At 40.2% G+C, this 25220-nt stretch overlaps 1 protein-coding gene across 2 annotated transcripts in view; it reads right to left on the bottom strand.

The window, feature by feature from the left end:
• Window positions 1-15756: 15756 nt before the first annotated feature.
• Window positions 15757-25220, bottom strand: part of NR5A2 (nuclear receptor subfamily 5 group A member 2) — a 132674-nt gene continuing 123210 nt past the window's right edge. For both annotated transcript variants that reach the window (XM_039227584.1, XM_039227585.1), the window contains one exon: window positions 15757-16004. In XM_039227584.1, the coding sequence (XP_039083515.1) occupies window positions 15757-16004 (248 nt within the window). The remainder of the gene's footprint in view (window positions 16005-25220) is intronic.

Below are 25220 nucleotides of genomic sequence, written 5' to 3'. Positions count from 1 at the left end.
ATTTGCAGAGCACTGTCACAGATAACTGAGAGTAATACAATCTTGTTTCTTTCAAAATACTTCTAGAATTTAACTTTTTTCTGAAATAATAGTACACTATTTTAAGCAATTTTGTAAAAAGTTTTCAGTAAAACTCTAGCATGCTAAATTTAGGAGTAATTTTTTGTGAAAAATATAAATTATCATTGACATTTGATACTATTGCAGATGTCGGAAATTTCTGTCTGGAAAAAGGACATAGGAGCAAATGGATGAGTAAAGTATGACTAATAATCTGTTTCCTCAGAGGAGGGGGGTAAGGATGGCCCCTGGTTGGAAAAGGAGGCTAGACAACTTGTCTTGAAATTTTATCTGTACGACAACATACTCTTTTTCTTCGATTATGTTACCAAGTTTTGCTTAGATTAAATTACCATCTTAATTTTTCTAATGATGCAGGTATCCATATTTTAGATAGGTTTGAGGAAATGTCAGTTGTTCATAAAAGGAACGTGTTAACTTCTTTGCCAATCTTTTTCTGTAAAACCTCACATCCAATCCACCAGCAAACCCTCTAGGTATTAGCTTTGGAAGGTACCCAGAACCTGACTGCATCTCACTACTTTTCCCAATACTGTTCTTTTTTCTTTTAAAAGTAAATTCTACAACCTAGGTGGGGCCTGAACTCATGAACCCCAAGATATCAAAAGTCACGGGGGAGGCGCCTCGGTGACTCAGTCGGTTGAGCGTCCGACTTTGGCTCAGGTCATGATCTCATGGTTCATGGGTTCGAGTCTCACGTCGGGCTCTGTGCTGACAGCTCAGAGCCTGGAGCCTGCTTCAGACTGGATGTCTCCCTCTCTCTCTGACCCTCCCCTGCTCACACTGCCTCTCTCTCTCTCTCAGAAATAAATAAAACAATTAAAAAAATTAAAAAAAAAAAAAAAGAGTCACAGGCTCTCTTGACTAAACCAGCCGGGCGCCCCTTCCCAGGACTCTTCTAATCTAAGCCAACATCATCTCTTGCCTGAATTATTACAAGAGCCTCTTATCCATTTTCCTCTTTCCACCTACCACCCAGCAGTCTGTTCTCCACTCAGTTGTCAGATCATGCCGTGCTCTGCCCCAGATCCTCTGATGGCTACTCATCTCAGTCTGAGGACATTAAAGTTCTCATGATGGCCTCCAAGAACCCTCCACATCTCCAGCATCATCTTTTCTTTCTTACTTGTTCCATTTCACTTTTGTGCTCCTGCACATAGGCCTCCTGGCTGGTGTTTCTCAAGCCCAGTCACCAATGCTTCTGCCTCAGGGCTTTTGCACATGTCCTCTCCACCTGCTAGAAAACTCTCCAGATGGCTTGTTTCTGCTTTCTTTGGGTCTCTCTCAAAGGACAGAGTCCTTCCCTGACCCCACAGCCCTCCCACCTTTCCCACCCACTATCACCCTCTACCTCCTTATTCTACTTTGTTTCATCTTGGTACTTTTCGCCATTCCCTAATATAGTACATATTTATCATTTTACCTATTTTTGTTTCTTCCCACTAAAATTCAAGGTCTGTAAAGTAGAGGATTTGTTTTGTTCACTGCTATAACCCTCATCACCAGAACAGGCTAGCATAGACTAATTGCATAGAAAATGCTGGTTCTATGAAGGGATGAATGACAGCACAAAGAGCATGTATCAAGGGGTGCCATTGATAAAGATTATTGGCGAGTGGCTCAAGTCTATTGTCATTACATCTGATGTTACCTACATGCGCTCAACTGTTCCTTTTTTACAAAATCGAATGCGAGACTTGCTAATAAACTGCAACATTGTCAGATTAATAGATCTTTCTTTCCTTTCCAATGTTGGTATAATATTCAGAAAACTACATGTTAGAAGCAAGAAGAAAAGAGAGTAGAAAGTTCTTAGTCATTATTGTTTATTCTCTATTATGATTATATCCTCTTTGTTTATTCCCTTTCTACCCCATTATCCTTTTTAGATTTTGAAGTCTGTGCCCCTTTAAACGGATGGAATACTTGCTTCCAATGTGAAGGGGTTTTTTTTTTTTAATGTTTATTTATTTTGGGAGAGAAAGAGCATGAGTGGGGTACAGGCAGAGAGAGAGAACCCTAAGCAGCCTCTGAGCTGTCAGCCCAGAGCTCAACACAGGACTCAATACCACAAGCCATCAGATCATGACCCGATCTGAAATCAAGAGTTGGATGCTCAATCAACTGAGCCACCCAGGTGCCCCAAAGTGAAGGTTTTTTAAGTGGCCCAGGTATAACTCCAAGCCATTAGCTTGGACCAGGGTCTGCAAACACTTCCTGAAAAAGTCTAGATGGTAAATATTTCAATGTGTGGTCTTTGTGGTAACTAACCAGCCATTATCGTGTGGAAGCACACAATATCTAAATTTGTGTGGTTCTGTTGTGACAAAGGTTTACGAAAGCAGATCTGCTGTATATGGCACATAGGCCATCGTTAGCTGAGCCCTGGCCTAACCTAAAGTTACATATTTCTAGACCGTGGGTCCTTGAGGGCAGGAACAGTCTCTAACACATACACTTGGTACAGAGGAATATCTGTTGAATATGGAAATAATTATAAAAACCCTAAGACAAATCCATCAGGAATTTTATACTGGATGCTGCCAGTCACAGGTAGAGTACTTGGTGCTTTATCCTTCCATGGTCCGAGGATTTGGGCTTCTGACTGTGAGGAAGCTGAGGTAAATGACACTTCATATCATTACTTCTAAGACACACCTGTTTACAATTAAAGTTCTTTCAAGTCAGGATATGTCTTACAAAGCTATCAGAAGCATGTTTCCTTTTTAGTGGTAGATAAAATAATAGTGTGTCTCGCAATTCATGTGCGATGAATTGATATTAACTTTGAAGATATAATGTATTTCTCACTTGGATTCTCAGGTCAAAAAGTGACCAAAAAACATATTCACCAGAGCAAGAATGTAAACTTATGTTGTTTATGATGTAACACGTCCAAGGACTCGGGAAGCTAAAAGTATCTGCATCTTAAGTGCAAGGCTATTGCTTGCTTTAACTTCCAAACAATGTGAACATTCATGGTGAATTAATAGACAATAAAAAACCAAGTAGGTTTTCATGTTTGGGATGATAATGGCTTTCAGAGTTGTTTTCTAAGTCATATTTTCTGTATCCTGGATGGTTAAGAATCTGATGATACTGAAATATCCGTTGAAAGTACAATTTTGATTGTTCGATTCTCTGAAAGCAGTTATAAAAAAAGTGAAGATGAAGCTTTTCGTACAAATCCAGGACATGTATTTCTTTTTCACGAGGAAAGATAGACCATTAGTACTGCTTTTCAAATTACTTATATTTTCAAATATATGTTGATCGTAAGAAAAACAATTAAATATTTTATTCAATCCAAGAAACACTTACTGAGTATCTATTTTGAGTAGACGTTAAGTTTAAAGAAGCTAAAGCAATGAGCAGGCTTACGTCTCTGGTGGAGAGTTTGGCCCCCGAAAACTTCATGGCGGAAGAAACAGGGGCATTTGGTAGACTTTCCATTCCTTTTTAATGCATTGGAGTCATGGGAAGGCACATTGCACTCCCGAGATGCGTGCTTTGTTTATGCTGGGAGATTTGTGACTGATATTTTGTAAGTTCTGTTTTCTCTCTGAGAGCACAGCAATTCACTAGAGAGGAAGTAAGGAGGGAGGACAGAAAGGAAAGATCACTTGCCTTTGGACATCTGGGCCAGGATCTGGATCACAGCTCTCTTAAGCTCCTGGCTACGGGTGGATAAGAAGCCCATTTACTTTACTCTGATCAAGAAAGTACATATCTGAAATTGTCCAGGCAAAGATGTAGAGCAAAATTCAGCAACCTGGAGACTAAGCACCAGCTGGTTTGGGGAGCACAGTAACCTGATTTAAGGGTAGCTGGCAACACAGTAGGGAATGTGAGGATGGGCAGTGAGGAAAAGTGAGAGCCTTCCTTGCCGCCCTTCTCCCTCCCATCACCCTCCCTCTGTCTCTAGGAGCTTCATGGTTTCTCCGGGATGTCCTCAGATAGACAAGTGGCAGGTGTGCCCCTCACCGCAGGTTTGCAAAGCCACTGTCCTTTCCTTCTGCCACATCCACTCGCCTAACCAAGGACTGAAGGAAACCTTGCCCACCTGTACACTGAAGTCATAGACTCCTGTGTAGGCATGGGTGGGATGACAGGGGCTATTTGCCGCGCCTGGCCTCTTGAGAAATCCCTGATGGAGAGATGGTAGGGAGACACCACGTCTTTCTGCTTGGAGAGCTCAGAAGCAAACACACATGATTAATAACAAGTATTTTACTGATTACAAAATAAGCAGGCTTCGAGTTTCCCTGTTCCCCTGCAATTACAATGAATTGTGTTCAAAAACCTAAAAATATCTGTAGTCCCAATTTTCCCTGAAGTCCCTTCCTTAAGATTAAAACAGTGCTTACCCACCGTTGTGCTTTGGATCCTTCCTCGTATCTTCACATCTGTTAGGAGGCTTTGTTGCATATCAGATTATATTTGGGAAAGTTTTCCGCAGTGCTTCAAAAACAGGAAATTGGCATCTTTGTGGATCATAAATCAAAGTTGGATGGAAACCCCCTTATTTGACTTGCCTCGTGCCAGCTAAGCTCTTGCTGCACCTCATGAAAATAAACGCAGGAAGTTCTGTGGATGCTTCTGTAGAGCCCAGAAAAATTACACGTATATAAAATCACTTGATTTCAACTCCCAGCACATCGATGCCTTATTTGGCCATAGTTTTCTACAGAATGAGGTAATACAATGACAGCTTCAGTATTAGGAAAAAGAATTACACTTCTTATTGTTACCTGGTGGGTCTTACATGACATGATTTTTCTTTTTTCAGTGTAATAGCCTCATCACACTTCCTTTTCTCTCTCTCTCTTTTTTCCAAATCCCTCCGTGTTTTGAGCTCATCTGTTTGCTCCTTCTAGGCCCTTGTCTTTTGCCCTGGGAATCTCCCTTGGCTGACTAGTCCCCAGGACTCATCTGTCAGTAGTCTCCCATTGCTCAGCCTTTATACCTTTGTAAGTGGTATCTGCATTTAAATATTGCACATTCCATAAAATTCTCTTCGACTAGTAACATTTCAGGCACCAATATGGCTGCATTTCAGGGCGTGGATTTTAGTGTTGAAAATAAATCAGGTCCTCCTTTGACTTCTCTTTACATGAAAATGAAGTGAAGTGAAAGTAAACGAAGAGAAAACAAGGATAAGAAGCAGAAACCACTGAGCCACTTTTATTTTTGTGCTTAGTTATGCCAAAGTAATTATTTAAAAAAAATGTTTTTAATGTTTGTTTATTTTTGAGAGAGAGAGAGAGAGAGACAGAGCACAAGCAGGGGAGGGGTACAGGGAGAGGGAGACACAGAATCCAAAACAGGCTCCAGGCCCTGAGCTGTCAGCACAGAGTCCCACACAGGACTCAAACCCATGAACCGTGAGATTGGGACCTGAGCTGAGCCACCCATGCACCCCAGTTAAGTGGTTACTTTTAAAGATGTGAAATAATCATGTGGTAACGGTGTGTTTCTCTGCCTTTTCTTTATACATGCATTTCTTTTTTTTTTAATTTTTTAAATCATTTATTTATTTATGAGAGACAGAGTGTGAGTGGGAGGGAGCAGAGAGAGAAGGAGACACAGAATCCAAAGCAGGCTCCAGGCTCGGAGCTGTCAGCACAGAGCCCGATGAGAGGCTCGAACTCACGAGCCATGAAATCATAACCTGAGCTGAAGTCAGCCACTTAACTGACTGAGCCACCCAGGAGCCCCATCTTTTTTTTATTTTTTTAAATTTTTTTTTAGCATTTATTCAGTTTTGAGAGACAGAGAATGAGTGGGGGAGAGGCAGAGAGAGAGGGAGACACAGAATCTGAAACAGGCTCTGAGCTATCAGCACAGAGCCTGATGTGGGGCTCGAACCCACAAACTGTGAGATCATGACCTGAGCTGAAGTTGGATGCTTAACCGACTGAGCCACCCAGGCGCCCCAGGAGCCCCATCTTTATATATGGATTTTAACTAAAGTTGAGAAAAGGGAGATTTGTCTCAAAGAGTCAGGCAGTGCGGTGACGGAATGAAGAAGTAGATGTGGAGATCAACAATCTCTCTCTTCCACGTTTTTTCCATAGATTCTGTATGAATTCAATGAAATGCATGGCTCTGTGGTTAAATGCCGGGGCCTTGTGTTCAGCGGAAGCTGGGTTTGAGTTGTGGCCTTGCCACTTACCAGCTGTGTGACCTCAGGAAATGCGCAGTATTTAACCCACAACACAATTATGATAACATCCATGTTTAGGGTTGTGTGAATAAAAGGAGACAATTTTTAAAAATTTTTATTTATCATTGAGAGACAGAGAAAGACAGACCATGAGCATCGGAGGGGCAGAGAGAGGGGGAGACACAGAATCCGAAGCAGGCTCCAGGCTCTGAGCTGTCAGCACAGAGCCTGATGCGGGGCTCGAACTCATAAGCCGTGAGATTATGACCTGAGCCGAAGTCAGATGCTAACCAACTGAGCCACCCAGGCACCGCAATAAAAGGAGACAATTTAACTAAATAGGGGCTCAGTGCTTTTAAGGCTGCAATTTTTGTTAGTTATTCTTGTCCTTATTTTCATAAATGAAACTGGTTGTTGGGTGAGTGGAATAGTCTGGTATGTGTGTCTGGAAGCCCAAGTCAAGAGGTGTGAGAACTCCTCTTTCTCCCCCAGGGGGTCACACCACTTTCAGGCTCCTTTAAGGGAAGTGGGAGGATGAGCAAGATCTGGCCGGGCATTGCCCAGGGAGCTTGGCTGGAATCCAGGCCACACAATGGTCATAGGAACATTTGACGCTCAAATAACACAAGGCCACAAGGCAGGGGCGGAGGGGAAATAAAACCTGTTATGGCAACACTCAGGGGCAATGTAACACGTGTTTCCACGCTTATTTATAGAAGCTCATTCCACCTCTGTAGCAGAGAGCTTTTGCCAGTCCTAATTTGTTTCTGGGGAAAAATCCTTGGGACAAGATTTTTTTTTTAAAATAGTGAATACTTTCAAAACTGGGCCTATGGCAGTGGAGTATGATGGAAATGATAAGCACAAAATGTTTTCTCTTCATAAACACTCTTGCTTTGGATTCACACATTCCTCCAAAACTAATGCATATAGGGTGTTTTCCAAATACTCTTGTGATAAAATAAATAGGGAAACTACTAGTCAAACTAGGGTGTGTGAGAGTTAGGGTAGCTCTTAAAATTATAACATGGTCAGGACTAATTTAGGGGTGAAGGGTGGTGGTTATGATGCTGCTTTCTGTTGAGATGGGGCAGAAATAAAATTGTCACCCCAAATTCCCATTTATGTGAGACTCAGACAATTTTTGAATTGAGGATGTTGCCAAGGCATTGAGCAACTGACACCTATTTTTTTAAATGTTTATTTATTTTTGAGAAAGAGAGAGAGAGAGACAGCGTGAGCAGGGGAGGGACAGAGAGAGACAAAGACACAGAATCTGAAGCAGGCTCCAGGCTCTGAGCTAGCTGTCAGCACAGAGTCCGATGCGGGGCTTGACCCCATGAACCGTGAGACCATGACCTGAACCGAAGTCGAACGCTTAACTGACTGAGCCACCCAAGCGCTCCTACTGACACCTATTTTAAATGTCAGTGGTTATAACTAAGCTCCTTCGGGGTCTTACTGAGGCAAAGAAAACATTTGTGATTTTGGTGCCATCATTTTAAAAAGTGTGTTGTCACCATTGTGTGTTTTGAATTCTAAAGAAAATGCTCATTTAATGAAATAAATGTTGGCCTTGAAGGATGCTTTGGTTTGTGCTTTCAGGAAGGTGCTATATAGCCACGTGGTTAAAAGCACGGGGTATGGAATCAAACAAAACTGTTTGAACCCTTGCTCTATTGCTTACTAGCTTTAGGACTTTGGGCAAGTTATTTAACTTCTGGAAGCTTCGGTTTCTCTAGTCATTAGGGTTTTCTTGAGGATTACATGAAATTATTTTTGTATATTAGAGTAAATGCTAAGCTTTTGAAACAAAGAGAGCCCTAAATAAGAGCAGTTGGTTTCTCGCTTGCCTAAGTCTGGTCAGTGGACACTACTCTCCAGGTCACAGAGGGACCCAGGTCCTTTTGTCTCTTTGCTCCTCAGTCCCCCAGTCATCTGGGTTGCTGCCACACCTGGGGTTCAGCCAGGGAAGGGGATGGGAGCCAACATCCAGGCAAAGTGGATTGTCTCTAACGTTGGAGAAACCTGAGAAGTTGCTCTTACCACTTCTGCTCGTACCCATTGTCATTGACCCATCTTGCTCACGTGGTCACACCTACGTATAAAAAAGGGTCGAAAATGTAGTCTATAACTGGTAGCCCTGTGTCCAGGAAAAAAGCGAGCACGGATTTGGGGGAGACAACTCTCAAGCCTGTCGTACTATATAATGCATAAATAGATGCTGATGTTTTCATGAATTACTTCCAATCTGTATTCTTCAAATGCATTTCCTTAACTAGATCCATGCCTGGAACATAGTAGAGGCTCAATTAATATTTCTCAGGTGAGAAAGACTGGATTAATAAACACATTGTTTTTCATTCAGTTAAGACATTTTTTACAGATATCCTGGGTTTCTCCAGTGTAACCTCCTTAATTTGCTCTCTGTTGTCGAGTGGTAGGGAGAGTTGTAAGCACAGGATGGGCCAGCAAAGGTCAGCAACCAGATGACGATGATCTCCTCTACCCCAGATCATCTTGTCCCTCACAGTGGAGGTATATGTAGTACAACCAGCACCTCCACCACCATGAGCCACTTCCTGATACAGAGCAGATGTTGGAGAAGCCGTTTTGAATGTGTGGATAGAATTTTTCAAAAAGTAGACACTTTCTTTCTCAGAACATTCACTACTGCCTGATGTAAGGATGAGCTGGTCTAACATGTTTGGCAGGATGTGATTTCTCTCTTGCATCATACATAAACACTGAAATGAGCTGTGTAAATTCATCTCTTATACATCTAGGTCTCTGGAGTTGGCTGGACCTTGCCTGTCAGTGTCTCATCATGCTAGCAGACTTCAAACACACAAGCAAATTTTTCCTGGAGGTAAAAAGTAAGGGAAAAGATCCTTCCTGACGTTTTGGACCAATCTGTTTGGATGGCCGTGCTGGGAGCTTGGACTGTCACTTCTGGAGGGTCATTAAAGATGACCCAGCCATCCACTGGAGGAATTACATCCCCAACGCTCCAACTTTAGGTGGAATAGTTTCTGGGGAATCACCAGCCTCTAACAGAGTGGTTTCATTTTTGGAAAGCTTTGATTCTATTTTTTTTCATATTGTGCCACACTCTTCCTCTCTCCATGAGGTCTACCTATTTTGCTACCAGTTTTTACTCCCTGTTGCTACAGAACACATTTCCTCTCCCTTTTGCAGTTCTTTCTTCAGATGGTGCACAGAGATGCTGAGAGGCTTATATCAGTGAAATAATGCCATTCTCACTCCTTAGTTCTTTGGATTCACCAAAGATGGACGCTCAAAGCTCAAGGTGGGAGCTGAGATGCAGTCACACATATGGACCATCCATGAAGGAAACAAGAAATTCACTTGTGAAACTGAGTTTGGAGTGGATGAGCATGTTGGATGGGCACTAGATTATCTCAGTCTAGGCCCCACTAAAATGTCCCATGTCAAGGAGACAGATGGGGAGCAATGTCCCTAATTCTTCTGTGAAGATCACGTGTGGCACTTGGTCTATGCCCAGCAGTGGGCCAATGGCTTAGAGCTATTCCAGGCACTGCCCTTGCCCCATGTTTACAGTTTAGAGGGGCAACTTTGGGAGAGAGACACAATGAGACTAGACTAATGATTCACATCAGAGGTCTAGGGTCTAGAAGTGGGATCTTTTGACTTTGATGAGGAGGCTTGTATGGGATGGGGCAGCTAGGAAGATTTGTCCGAGTCTTGTCTGAGTTTGCTAGGCCATTGGGGGACATGCCTGGAAGTGCAGAGGCAAGAAAGAGCAGGTTATGTTCAGGGTGGCAAGTAGCTCAGTGTGGTTACTATGTGTTGGCAGTGGAGTCTGGGAAGGCGGGCAGATGCTGTGTCCTAAAAGATCTGAGGTGTCATCTTGGAGCGGGGATGCAGGTTGGAATTTTTCTTGCAGATATTAGGCATCAGGGGACTGGATGCGAAGGAATGACATGGTTAGCTCTGGGGCAGGAAGTGGTGCTGGCAGTTGTAGGAAGGGAGGTTTGGAGTGGGTTGAGATTGATGGTAAGAGACCAGCCCAGAGGTTATTGTGTAATTTTAGGCAAGGAATGCCAAGGCCTGATCTAAAGCTGCAGGGGAGAGGAAAGGATTGATTGAGAGAGTTACAGAGAGTCACTGGTAGGACCTGGGTACAGAGGCAATGTGGAAGGCGGGAGAGGTGCATGAAGAAAAGCTGGCAAGGAGCCTGAAGCAGGCACGGCCCAAAGCCATGGGGAATCTGGAAGGGCTTCCGTTCTGGTCACTAAAAGTGCCGGAGGCCATGGCCCTGTTGGAGCTCACTGGGCTGGGCTTCTTTCCTGAGAGGTGGGGTGGACGGAGCCAGCAGGTGAGACAAGAGTGTTGTGGTCCCTGGTCCGTAAAGCTTGAGAGTTAGATGCAAATCAGGTATCAACATATTGTCTCCATGGGAGGGCAACGCCAGTCTCATTTTCTGGCCCTTTCTGATTGAATGGTCCTGAGAACAGTATCAGATCTAGTGTCCCAGGGAATCTGGCCTGGAACCCGTAATACCTCCTGGGCCAACCTGGGGTCTGAAAGACACTGGCCTCAGCTCAGGAGTCATGCGAAGGGTCCAGCATGCTCAAGTCTATTGGCTTCTTAGTTGTTTAGTGTCAAATTCATATTGGGGACACTCTGATCAGTCTGATTACACCTCCTTTTGCCCCTTTCCCAAAAATTAAACATGCAATGTTTCATAGATTGGTTCTTAAGTTTTTTTGCAAACAAGCCACAATTACTGCCTGATATCAGTCACTGAATTATTAATTCCTAACTTAAAACAAAAGCCTCTATGAAAACAGTTAAAATATTGCAAGAATATTTATTTTGAGTGACTAAACTATACATTTCCTGTTCAGTGTTAGGGAAAATTGGTCTTTATTATTCCAGGGAAATGTCAAGATCACTAAGTATTGTAGCATTTTGACCTGTGTTATGTTGAGCAAACTCTGCACATGTTTCTCATAAAAATATACATCAGAGATGGTTTCAAACTGAACGTCAAACTTAGTTAAAGGTACAAACCTCTTCAAAGTTATTGTGAATATCAAGTATAACAATCAAATGTACGTCAGCCTGAGCCACTTTTTTCTTGGGGCTCCATCATGCTGATGGATTTAGCAACTCTGTGTGTGATTCTATGGGGAGTGAGGCCTCTGCTCTCAACAGAATGACCTCTGCTGGCTGCTGGGTTGGGATCTAGAGGAACTCCCTCTCCACCTAATTAAAAAATAAATGTGTGTAACCACTTATAAAAACGTATTTTAAAAATGTATGGCCTATACCTTGCTGTACCCATGTGATGATTACCTGGGTATATACAGATGTACGAATGTATCAAGCTGTACACTTTTCTGTATGTGAGTTACAATTCAGTTGAATATGAACATACAGGTTCATTTTCCATGGGATGTCAGCAAGAATTTTTTTTTTATTAAGTTCTTCCTGGTAAGAGGTTGATGAGAGAGATGTTTTATAGGCCACTATTTAGTTGCTTAAAAATCTTAGTTCCATAATCTACTAGGCCCGAAGTGTAGAATCTGATTTCTTGGTAGATTTTTGCAGGAACTTAAGAAAAATCAGTAGCTGCTTGGCGAAGAGATGGTTACCTCCGCTCATCTTGGAGGGGTAGGGAAGGCATAAAGACGGGGCAAAAGGAGGTGGCTTTCCCTGGACCACAATGCTTCATAAGCATACGGTTTTGTGGCTCTTGCATTACTTTGTAGCAGAGATAATTATTAATTTCAAAATTGGATTTTGTAAACATCTCCAAAGTCTCCATGGTACGGAGAGAGACTAATTTCTAGGACACAGACAGGTTATGTTTCAGGGTTAAAATGTACTTTTAGATTTCTCAGTTATTGAGATTTGTATCCTCGGCAGTGATTTGATGCCTGATTTTATTTAAGATCTTTTCGTTTTGGGACAAATCCTAAGTGTCACCTTGGTTCAGAGACAGTATGGTGTAGCATTTAAGAACATGAATCCTGGAGCCAAACTGCCTGGGTTCAAATCTCTGCTCCTTCACTGGCTTGTTTCTCAGTCTGTGCAAGGAGCTGTAAGAGGTGCATAATAATACCAAACAGAGCTGTTCTGAAGATCACTTGAATTAAGTGGCACTTGGTAAACATCTTATGGCACAGGGCAGACAAAAAATATAGACACTATGAGATTTTTCTGCCGAGTAGTTATGACAGTGAACCATATAAAATGCTTTATTTCATGTGTAGAGATAGGATGCACAGATTGAGTTTAAAGCTTTTGAGTATCCAACCAAGGACAAGACTCCTCTAGATAACATCTACATAGGGGAAAGTATCTATTTGTGTGGAATTCTTTTGATTCCATGCCTGGTCAAGAATTTTAATTACTGGAGGCTTTAGTATCTACCAGAAAGAGGACAGTATAAGAACTTTTAAAAATTATCAGGCTGGGCATATCAATATTTATTGAAATACTGAAAAAAAATTCCATTTTTTTGAGAAATTCCTGGCAAGAACTGACATGACAATATGTATTTCACTGATACAGTAAGAAAACGTCAACAAGTAACTGACTTCACACTCTAAACATTGCATGGATTCAGGTTCAAGGTAGCTGCAGAAGATCTGTAATACAAAGATTCGGACATTACAGATTGTCTGTTTACAAACATAGACCAACTATAATAAACCAGGCTAAGCCAAAAACGTTTATATTGGAGTCTGCTTTTACTAATAAATCCTGTAATTGATAAGGCAGTTGCTAAGGAAATGTCTGGCTACAAATTGGTCATTAATGAACACTGCCAACTTTGGATGGGCCACAGACGTTGACTGGGGTGTATTCTTGTTTATCAACTTCTGTTCTTGGTGATACCGGAAGTGTGGATGTAACTCTCCATGTTGCCTGTCTTTCTAACTGTACTTAGGATGTAATTTACTAGGTTAACAACATACCAATATGTGATATTTTTTAGGTTTAATATTCAGTGGGGAGTAGTGTATTATTAAAAATAAGAAAACATGGACTTTCAGAATTTTGGTTTTTTTGCAATGTTAGAGACCCTCCAAATAACTATCCAACAAATCTCCTAATTGCCACCACCCATGTTCTGTATACATGATGGAACCATTTCAGTGATGGTTAATAACACTCATTCCTCTCCGCATGTCTTCTAGCCAATCTGGTTTTTAACTGGGAAAATAATGATGCTGCTAATCCATTTCATGCTTTGCATGTTGACTCTGATCAGCTATTTCTCATTGCCCTTTGAGCCATGATTACAGGTGACTGAGATTTTGCATGAGGAGCTGTGGACACTCAGCTTAGCGAATGTGTACCCTTCATGTGGATGAATATTAGAGGAGATTAAGAAAAATAATAAAATAATCCTTTTTGTACACACGGAAGTAGTAACTAATATCTTTGGTATACAACTTACAATGCTTGTAAAGGAAACCAGGTAAGACTCCACCCTTGTTAAATTTACTTGAAATCAGAGGAAACTACAAGTCACATAATTTACAATAGATATTAAATAAACTACAGTAAGAATTATGAAGATTTACAGACATTTAACCAAGTGAGTGATTTTAATTCATTAAGACCCTTCTCTGTCCCTGAACTATGTTCCACTAACTTGAAGACATGCTACAGTAAACACATATATTTGGTTTCTTCAGTCTTGGCTATATCTTATACAAAGGTGAAACCAAGGAACAATAAATTAGCATCATAATTGTCTACAGTTGAAACTATGATATACAATATAAATAAACTATTCAAAAGCCTGAAACATTTATGAGAAAATTAAGGGACTAGGAGATATTTATTTTTTACAGTTTCTACAAGTGATTGTGCCGCTGATAATCTCAAAAAACAAAATTAAAGTCTAAATGAGATTCCATTTTTGATTTTAGTGTCTCACGACATACAATAATTAAGTACTGTTAAAAATAATTACCAATCAGGAAAATAACATTAATGAAATTACTGCTTTAGCTATTTTGTGATATCACAGTTCCCTCCCTCCCCCCCACAGGACCTAAAGAATGTAAACACTATCTTATTTGACTTTAAAGTATTAATACTTTATTTTAAACAAATGTTGATCCACATCTGCACAGCTACCTTTCAGAATTGTGAAATAAGGCAGGACTTCCATACCTGTGGCATCACATGTTAATAATACTGCTATTGTCGTTGGGAGAGTTTGTTTTGCAATTCTTTGTACTTCAATATTTGTTCTATAGCAGACTTTGGTCTATGACTTCAAAAGGTCAGTATCACTCTCTTCCTTTCCCTTTTGGGGAAGATTTTGAATTACTTTACCATCTTTCCATCCCTATGCAAAAATCGCTGTTTCCATTCTATGTTTGGAGGATGTTCAACTGCAACAAGCGTGAGACTTGAGGCCATCTATTAAGCTCACCCTTTTCTTCCTTTTTGCATAGCTTAACATGCTTCGGTTTCATTTTAAACTACTTAGCGCTGTGACTATCTGACATCCCAGCAAAATACGCTTCAGGTTTTAGTTTTAAATGAATGACAAACTTTGATGGCTAAAAAGATGGATGTACCCTAAGAAGCCCTTCGGCGAGAAATTGTTATGAAATCCGACAATGCCAAAGCCACGGTTCAGTAACAGTAGCAGAAATAAGGGCTAGCTTGCTTTAACTATGGAACATTTGCTTTAAACATTTGTAGTCCTTTCCCTTAATATTAATTAATGCTTATATAATTATGATCAGAAGAGGGATACTGCCTGCTTTTTTTTTCATTATGAACACGACAAAACAAACCAGAACATATTTAAAATGGCAAGCTAACATATTAATAGACTGTTCTTATTAGCTGTTTGCAGGTCTAAGACACAGACATTCGAAATTAGGCTTTTCATGATTTGGTGGAGCTACTAGTGGGTGTGGCTGAGCACAAGTTCATAGGGACAGATTCTGTGATCACAGGATAGAAGGTGCTGGGTCCTTGGAAGGAAGAAGGAAGGGCTATGACAGGTGCAGCTGATGGATTTTTGAGTTGTTTTAGTTCAGCTTTACCATGGAGGAATTCTGTAAGCTCAAATCCCCTGCTGTATAAGCCTAATTAATAACACAGATCAGTTCCTCAATTTCTTCACAGCGGAGATCAGTTTAAATATACAAGAATTGTTCTGTCCATTTTTATTCTGATATGGTGTTGGTATCCATCCGTGAGTTCAATCCACTACATTATAACGTCTCTTATATGGAATCCTTTGGGGATGTGAAGCCTTTGATTCACAGTTTGCGATACAAATACCCTGATACATCATTTATTTGCTATTAAGTATTTGATTATTATGCCTTTTTAAATTCAATATCTTTAAACCAAGTTTTTAATTAGTTGCTTGGAGCAGTTCAGAGTATTTTTTTTTCTTTTTTACTTTCCTTCTGCTCTTCTTTTTCCCCCCACCAATCTCTTTTTGTTTTGAAAGCAGAGCTTCTAAGGGTTGTAACCTAAGCTCTTTTTGCATGCAACATTTCAATGAGGAGGTTATTATAGGGGACATCCCCATTCAGGTGCTTATAGTAGAGGTATTCTTCAGCCTGCATGCTGATGGCCCGGATTTCGGGGAGTCGAAGAAGTAGCTGCCCAAATTTCTCTGTTTGCTGAGGGTAGTTGCACATTGTATAGTCCAGCAGGGCGGCATTGACTTGTTCCTGGACACCTTCTACCAGCTGGAAGTTCTCAAGATTTTTGACATCTGGATTAAGAAAAAAAAAAAAAAAAGCACAATATTTTAATGGAATTTTAATTCCTATTTACTACAACAGTGTGTTCAATTAATGGGTGTATTTTCCTCCTGACATAAAGCATACTTTATATGCTGCTGAATATTCAGTAAGCCCCACTCACCAAGCTTCCTGGGAAAATGATCACAAAAGAGCTTTAGAAGAATTTCTTGTTGAAATTCTGCCTATACCTCAAATCAGTTAGACACCAATGGATTTTGAGCAAGGTCAACTCTTTTCATATCTTACAAAAGGAAAGGTTTGAGGATTCCTAAAGTAGAGGGATCATAATATATTGCCAGCAAATGAGTCCCTAGAGAAAGACCTATCTTAACCCAATATATTACACAATTCATATAATTCTGTATTAATTTTTCTGACCCAAGGTGAAATCTGTGTCCAGGGTATGATGTAGTTAATTCTAATAAAAAGTGACAGGGTTCTTGTTTCTGTTTGACATTTTCTAAATGATTCTGAAAGCCTTTGACTTGTCTAGCCTATGCTAATGAACCATCTGGTACACCCCAGTGACTGCCAACAGAATATTCGCTACTGGGAACTCTCTAAAATATATATCTCAGTGACTAATGATCTTTATCAAATGAAAGCCTTGTCCTTTAGGCAGAATATGCACCAGGCTGGCCAGTGCCCTTTAACCTGAATGTGGCTTCAAAAGTCTGATAACTTTTCTTTTCTTTTTTCTTTTTCTTCTGGTCCTGGGTCACTCAGACAGAGAAGATGGACACAAACGATTCATTCAGCCTAACTCCTGGTGATCATCCAGTTGTTTTAAGGCATCTGCCCTAGAGGTCCTTATAAATATTGAATAAGGGAGAAACACAGAGTCAAAAAAAGACAGACTGACATACAAATACATACACAGACAATGAGCATGGGGGCGGGGGGGGGGGGAACGGTTACATTGGAATTTCTCTTCTGGAGTTTATTTATGTTAACTACAACTTTTATACAATGTGTATATAGAAGCCTCTGGAAAGAAAATATAGATATGTATGTTTACATACATCTATGCTAAGAAAGTAAACAGATGCGGCATCCCTCCAGCCTTGTTTTATTTTCTAATTGGACAAAAATAAATAAGAATGGTTCCGAAGAAAACCACATAACACTATGATTAAAAGGTTAAATGTACTAAACTCAGTTAATAGTTACCATAGTAACTCATACCCAATATTTTTGCCAATAAACTTGACTGTTAAACTTAGCCTTGTACATATGTGCTTGTCCATTTTGGTATCTCTAAATGCTTTTAAAATACGGTTACTTACTTGCCAGAAGGAAGGGGGGTGGGAGATGGGCAAAATGGGTGAAGGGGTGTGGGAGATATGGGCTGCCAGTTACAGAATGACTAAATCATGGGAATAAAGAGCACAGGATAGGAAATATAGTCAGTGATATTGTGCTAGCACTCTATGGTGACAGATGCGAGCCATACTCGTGGAGGGTATGGCATAATGTATAGAGAACTTGAATCATGACATTGAATCAGGATGTTGTATACCTGTAACTAATGAGATACAGTGTGTCAACTATACTCAAAAGAAGTTAAAACAAACAAAAACAAAAATAAACAAAAAACATTATTACCTTACATTTGCTGTTTGAATGTGTCTGAGATGATTTTAGTGTTTATATTTTGAGCCATAACTTTGTATTAAACAGGCTTTCCCCCTCCCCATCCCCCAAGTCTCTGTCCCAAATTAAAAACAGTGAGGAATTAGTACCGAAATAGACACATAGTGTGAGCACTGGGTACCGTGTCTATTTCAAAATGAGATGGGAGAATAAAAGATATTTGCTTAAAAGATAACAAATGTTACACTTTTAGGAGATCGGCCTCTTCTTAGGGCATTTAAACTGACAGGCAAGTTGTTGTCCACTTGACATCTTTAAAAAAATTTTTTTAATGTTTATTTTGAGAGAGGAGAGGGACAGAGACAAAGTGTGACTGAGGAGGGGGCAGAGAGAGACAGGGAGACACAGAATCTGAAGCAGGCTCCAGGGTCTGAGCTGTCAGCACAGAGCCCAATGTTGGACTCGAACTTGGGAACAGTGAGATCATGACCTAGGCTGAATCGGACTTTTAACCTAATGAGCCACTCAGGCACCTCCCACTTGACATTTTATATCTGTAGCACTTTACAGTTAATAAAAAAGCATTTTCCCTCTATCTTATTTAAAGTACTTTAAACATTATATCATTTAAAAGTATTTATAAATTTAGTTACATTTGGTTCAAAATTTAAAAATGTCAATTGTTGGAAATACCGATGGAATGTTACAGCTGGGTCTGCGACAGAAGAATTTACATTAGTGATAGCTTTTCCCCTGCTGTGAACTTTATGCTTTCATAGGCTCCCATTCTGGTTACATGTATAGGTCTTTCAATAAAGGACCATGGCAGAAAGCTAACATAATTTCAAAATAGCACATCTGAATTTTGACTAATATCTTGGCATTTTTTCTTTTTACCCTTCATCCAACTTCAAAGAGAATTTAGCATCCTCCTTTACATCCGACCAGGAAGTTGAAAAAGAGGGGCGCCTGGGTGGCTTAGTCGGTTGAGCGTCCGACTTTCGCTTAGGTCATGATCTCGCAGTTCATGGGTTCGAGCCCCGCGTCGGGCTCTGTGCTGACTGCCAGCTCAGAGCCTGGAGCCTGTTTCAGAGTCTGTGACTCCCTCTCTCTCTGACCCTCCCCTACTCACGCTGTTTCTCTCTCTCTCCTAGAAATAAATAAAAAAAAAACTTTAAAGGAAAAAAAAAAGGAAGTTGAAAAAGAAAACAAGCAACTTTCGGGGTTACAGTGATCTAAACACAATGATAGAAAAACAACTGAAATGGAGTATTATTTTATACTATAATGAAAGATAGTCTCACAAGCAAGGGAAACCAACAATAGTCCTAGAGATTAATAGGGAGGATGTAGGAATTTGCACAGTACAAAAATGTAAGATAAATGATTAATAGTCTTTTTAGAAAGTTGTTTTGAAACTTTTTTTTTGATAAATGCATTTTTTAGGAACTAGGTTCTACTTCTGTGATAAATTATGCCAGTCTGTTAAGAAAAAAACAAACTATTAAAAAACATGAAACAAAGGATAGATCATAAGTCCTGGTTTATTTGTATGCTATTATCACAGCATGATCATGTAAAGTCTTCAGATAAGCATTTGCCGGATAATTTCTATAAATACTGGTCCAACCTAGTACCTTTCTCCTCAAAAGTCTAGAAATATGTCCAATTTTCCTTCTGAAGGAAAATATACACGTTTTCCATACTTTGGCCATATATATGATTTTTCTCTAAAGGTCATCAGAGTTGAATTGGCATGAATGAATTCATTATCCCATTAAGCTATTTCTAAGAATTTCTCATTAAATCTCACAAAAGGTATGCTGTTAACTGCCCCAAAGTACTTGCTTATTTTGTTTCTAGGTCTATAGAGGCAATTCGTAATTTGGTATCAACGTTCCCGATATTTAAACCATATAAGGTTAAAAAAAAGAAGGAAAAATATTTTTCCTGAAGGACTCTCATTTACTGACCAAGTAGTTCCTGGACCATTGCTCTGCTGGTCGACTCTACTTTTAGCGCTATAGCCCTTTCACTACATTTTGCACTGCTTAGTTAACTTTCCATTTCCTTAGCAGACTGACTGTAAGCATCTTGGCATGAGGAATCTGTATTAGTCAAAGCATCCCCAGAGAATTCTTCATTAGTGTTTGCTCTATATCATTGGTATATCTGTCCAAGACTGATAATCATTGTGACATTATCTACTACGTTAAACTGTTAAGTATCTTATAAACCAATTTCCTTTCTTTTTGTAATTAGAAATTGGCTTTCAAAAACTAATTTATACGACAGATTTCTCCCTGAAATAAAATATTTGCAATGTGATAGTGTTTTCTATCCAAAGAATCCTGTGTGAATCCTTTTGTGGTCTGAAGAATCAAGTCTTTATTCTGAGTAATCAAGTCTTAATTTGCAAGTTTTGCCAATGAAGATTTTCACTGGTCAGTTCTGCTTTAAGGGAAACGCGACTGTGTTCTCATTTGGAATAGGGTCCCTGAGCTGCCGCATTTCTTGCATCTCTGGCTTGAGAGGCAGACCTTGGTTTCTCTACTATGGTCCGGATGTTTCACAAGGACCTAAAAGCAAGGGGGGAGATAAGTGACAGAATACAAGTGACACCACCTCTCAGAAGACCTGGAATTTTCCGTCTTACATAGTCCTCTTGTATTTACTTCTTAGGAAGAGTCCCGAAACTTAAGTGTGCTCCCACAATATGCATGGAACTAGTTTTTATGCTAATTCATGTCCTTTTGTGAAAACTCACACATGAAATACATTTAGAACCTGAAGCATTTTCTCTGGGATAGTCCTCCTACAAATCAAGCCCTATTCCACACTAAGGAATGAATGGGAGCCTAAACTCATTTCTAGCAGCAGGAGTCATAACACCGAAACTTCATGAATGGATATTAAATTGAATGAGAAAACAAAATCCGGAAAAATTATTACATGTTCTGGAGTCCTCAGAAATAATATATTTTCAGATCTGCTGTTTAATTCCATATTAAATACCACTGGAGCTTGTTTGGGATTTTAGAAAAAGGAAGAGGAGAGATTGATAGGAGACCAAAATTCCCACCAGTTTTTCCGCAGGATCTAACGCTAGACCTCACAAGTCTCCTGCATTTGGCCCTCTGTGTTCTCCTTTGAAAGTGTTAGAAGCTTCATTGTAATACAATTTAAAAATACAAGTTAATGAACTCTATCATTACAAATTCGGAGTTGGAATTTGTATGTAAACAGTCAGAGGCATCCTGAACCCTTCCTCTGTAGCCTTTAAATTTTGATGACTGGCAAAAAGCATTTTGTGCTTCTCCTCTAAGTATCAATCTCTTATCATCTATTCTACTTTATTCACTCAGGGACTAATTACCAACTTTTTATATGAAGCAGCATTACGATAAGCTCACAGTGGCATGCTCAGATTTTTTCCATCCTTATTGGAAAGTAAACCCTTAGGTCTTCTTGAATATATTACAGTACTGGCTTCTCAGTCGTACACAGCACTCAGATTCTCTCTGAAGATGAAGATCCTGGTTTCTGCCTCCCTGGTACCCGCCACATGGCACAGCCTGTAAACCTTCCTGTTCAGCACTTTTTTCAGTGATGGGTCCTTTGCTAAGCAAAGGGGGGAGGTGGGGGGTTGGGAGGCTGGAGGCTCAAATGGAGTGTGCTGCTTTTGCTAAGAAGATAATTACCTTTGTTAATTTTCCACATGTGGGGAGAAATTTTTATCTTGCCCCTTAAAAGATATGAAAATGGGAAAAAGAGGTACCACTCTGCACCTAGAAAAACCCTTTCCCTTGAGGCTTCTGGAGGGATGACGATCTATATATTGGTACACAATTTGTCCTCAGAAGACCCTTTCCTTTAATAAGCCAGAAAAGGAGGAAGGAAATGAATTTTCTGTAAGGAATTAATTTTTACAATTATTTTTAAAGGGCTATATTTAAATAATTTATATAAATAATTTTATAAAAACTTTTGGAGAGCTGCCTGCTGCTATATTCTTTTCATATGAACAAAGTTCACTTAATAAAGAGTGAGGGCTGTTTAGGGGTTGGAGATGGGAGGACAAGATATTATTAGTGCTGACGTCTAAGGTTAAATTCTATCGTGTTTCCAGCAAAACTACAACACCAAGATTTTAAATTCATCAAGCAAGGTTAAGTCCCCCCACAAAAATGTGTTTGTGGGTTTGTGCACTTATGAATCCAGGAGCTACTTTTAGCAACTAGGATGTACAATTGGGTGCCTTCCTATGCAAATTACTAACAAGAAAATGCAACTCTTTGGCAAGAGCTGTGTTTTAAAATGTGGACAAATAGCAAGTGCATTACTTATGTACATAGAAATAACAAGCCCTTATACATGATTGACGCTTTGTAACTTACAAAGCACTCTGACATGCATTATTTATTATTTCACACTTTTATGTATATGTAATATGTGAATTCATTCATTCATTCGTCCGTTCATTTATCTGTTCATTCATTTATCCATCCATTCAGTCTGACACCCCTATGCCAGGTAATGAAGATACAGGAATAAAACAAAAGTCTCTGTGTTAAGTATTTATTTAATGGAATAGAGAGAAGCAGTGGGTGCCTTGGGTACACACAGGAAGAGCACCTAACGTGGCGCCTGAGGAACAAGAAGGGTTTCTAGGGAAGGTCACGAGTGAAGGGTTTTGAAAAATGAGTCAGAGTGAGTTGTACAACACATGGAAGAAAAGGCTGGGGATGTCCCACGGAGAGTATTCGATATACAAAGCCTCCGTGACAGGGAGAACAAAGAGAGCCTGGAAACACTATAAAGCAGCTTAACTTTCTTCCAGAGAGCAGAGGGGCAAGATAAAGATGGACCGTAAAGTTTAAGACTGAAGGACACTGCATGTCAGAGTCTGGGTTTTGTTTTGAAAGCAATGCAGAAGCACTGAAAGATTTTAAGAAGGGAATGATCAGCTCTCTGACTTAGAAAAAGCACTCTACCAGAAGTGTGGAGAAGGGAGGGCCACCTAGGAGGCTGTTGCAGGAATACAGGTGAGAAGTATGGTGGGCCATGGGCTGGGATGGACGTGAAAGGCATCAAGATGGTTGACTCGACAGGGATCCTTGGCCATGAATTAATAGACAGTAGGAGAGAAGGTCCTGGATGACTTCTGGGTGTCTGACAAGGGAGGAAGGTTGTGGTTATCCTACTGGCAAGAGGCAGAAGAGCATATTTGAGGAAGCAATATTTAATGAGTCTAGGTATAGCCATGTCGAACTTAAGGACCGTGTAGAACGGTCAGTAGATATGGAGGAAATGGCTGAAAATCAAGGTCCAGACCTCAGCAAAAAGGCCTAGATGGTGGTATAGATTGGGGGCTCATCAATGGACAGGTGATGCATGAAACCCCAGGGGTCTATGGGGATGTTTAGAAAGAGAAGGGGCCTAGTTGTGGGGTTCTGGAGAAGGCTAACTTTTAAAGGATTCTTTCTTGAGAAGTTATTATAGGTATTTTGAAATTAAGACCCAGAGATTAAATAGCTTTTCTAAGATCTCAAAGGATGCCAGACCCAGGGAGGGAGGAGCTAACGTTTCCAAGCACTAGTCAATATGCGAAGGGTTTTTTACATGTTCTTATTTAATACTGCTAAGGTATTATTAATTCCATTCTCTAGATAAAGAAACAGATTTACAGGGGGTGTGTAACTCTACTTCCTCAGCTAGTAAGATGCAGAGCCTGCTATCTGACTCTAGAGTTCTTTAACCCTGCCCACAAGATGTTCCTCCCGCAGAGCTGGGAACTGGACCTTCCTTGCAGGACTCGTGACTTTCAGGTCCCAGAGCCTGTTTACTCTCAGTGTCACAGCCTGCAAGTTTCCTCCACCTGCTGGGGTGGCAGAATGGGATGTCTTTGTTAATTAAATAGTTCATTTTCTAAAGAACATAACACACGAACAGTTTTCAAAGACTTTGAGTGAAATAATATACTTTTGACAATTATACTGATATGTAGCAAAACTTAACTCATCTTAGAAAGGAGGTTTAGCATCTTAAATGCCACAGATCATTATTATAAAAAGCAGTTACAACAGAGACTGAGTACAGCCTAGAGTCATAGGGTACCTTCGCGGAGATCTTTTCTAGACAGAACCTACATAACGGCTTATGTGGGTTAAGCATAAGGGCTTTTCTGGTCCTTTCCACATAACGGCTAAAAAATAAGAGTTTCTCTCTGCCTCATATATGGAGTTTAGGAAAAAGGGTTCCACTGATTTAAAAAGTTTGAAAAGCCCTTGATTTTGTGGTTACAATAACATTGTGCAAAGGGAATATGGTCTAATTCAATTTCATTGACCAATCCGGTCAAGCAAGTCATTTAATCCCTCCAAGGCTGTTTTTCTATCTGCAAAATACGGGACAGTACTCTCCTAATCTCTTAGGGTCATGGAAAAGTAAAATATATATGAGTAAACTTTAAAAATGTATTATATGCTCACAAGGCATTATTTCTTAAAATTTGAATGATAAAATCTGAAAATGTTACTGATAAAATATTAAAATTTGCAGATTAATTTGTTTGCTTCCAACACACATCCTACACAGCAGTCTGATCATTTCCCCCACCATGAAGTTTCGTGGACAAACAGAATCCCTCGTGTTACAGTTTTCCAAAATTAATGGAAGACACAGTGAACGCCTGACGGTTTATCCCATCATCCTCCATCGCCACGAATATTCAAGAAAATGGGACCAACTCTTAAGCTCAGTTAAAGACTTTTCATTCTATGTTACTAATCTTGAAGCCCAATTTTCCCAACTGTACATGTCAGTCTGCACAAAATGCTTCTCCTAAGCCAGTGCTTAGCATAGTTCCTGGAGAAACCCAGGCTCGGGAAATGTTGCTGCATAAAGGATGTCACGTGGAGCAGTGCTTGCTCCGTGGCCAACTTTTTTATCATAATATGTCATCCTCAAGAGGCAGCAGACATTTGTGGCACTTGGGTGTCTCAGTCAGTTAAGCGCCCGACTTCGGCTCAGGTCATGACCTCACGGCTTGTGAGTTTGAGCCTCACGTCAGGCTCTGGGCTGACAGTTAGGAGCCTGGAGCCTGGAGCCTGCTTCGGTTTCTGTGTCTCCCTCTCTCTCTCTGCCCCTACCCTGCTTGCATTCTGTCTGTCTGTCTCTCTCAAAAATAAATAAACATTAAAAAATTTTTAATGAAGCAGCAGACTTTTATTTCCTCCCTAATTAAATGTCGATAATTTTTAGTCTTGTTTCTAACTGGGAGATCTTAAGCGTGTACCATTTTGGCCCTCAAGTTCCCTTACCTGTGAACTTCAAGGTTGGACTTGGTCTCTACTGTCACCCACAGCTCTAAGAGTCTACGACTGTATGATGAGGAATATAGTATAGTATTGAAGGGAAGATTCTGGATTGTCAACAGACGGGAACAAGCATGACTCTGCAATCATCCCATTAGACTATCACCTGCTTCTCTGCTTAACTGTCTGGAAAGTACTTCAATTCTCCAAGGTTTTTGGCCAGAATTACAAATTATTTCAAACTTTGTTTAGTATATGGCTATGATAGGACACATG

Source organism: Hyaena hyaena, unplaced genomic scaffold, assembly GCF_003009895.1.
Source record: "Hyaena hyaena isolate Hyena2069 unplaced genomic scaffold, ASM300989v1 scaffold_28, whole genome shotgun sequence".
Lineage (NCBI taxonomy): Eukaryota > Metazoa > Chordata > Mammalia > Carnivora > Hyaenidae > Hyaena > Hyaena hyaena.
The sequence above is the reverse complement of the archived record's forward strand: the minus strand, read 5'-3'. Positions and strand labels throughout refer to the sequence as shown.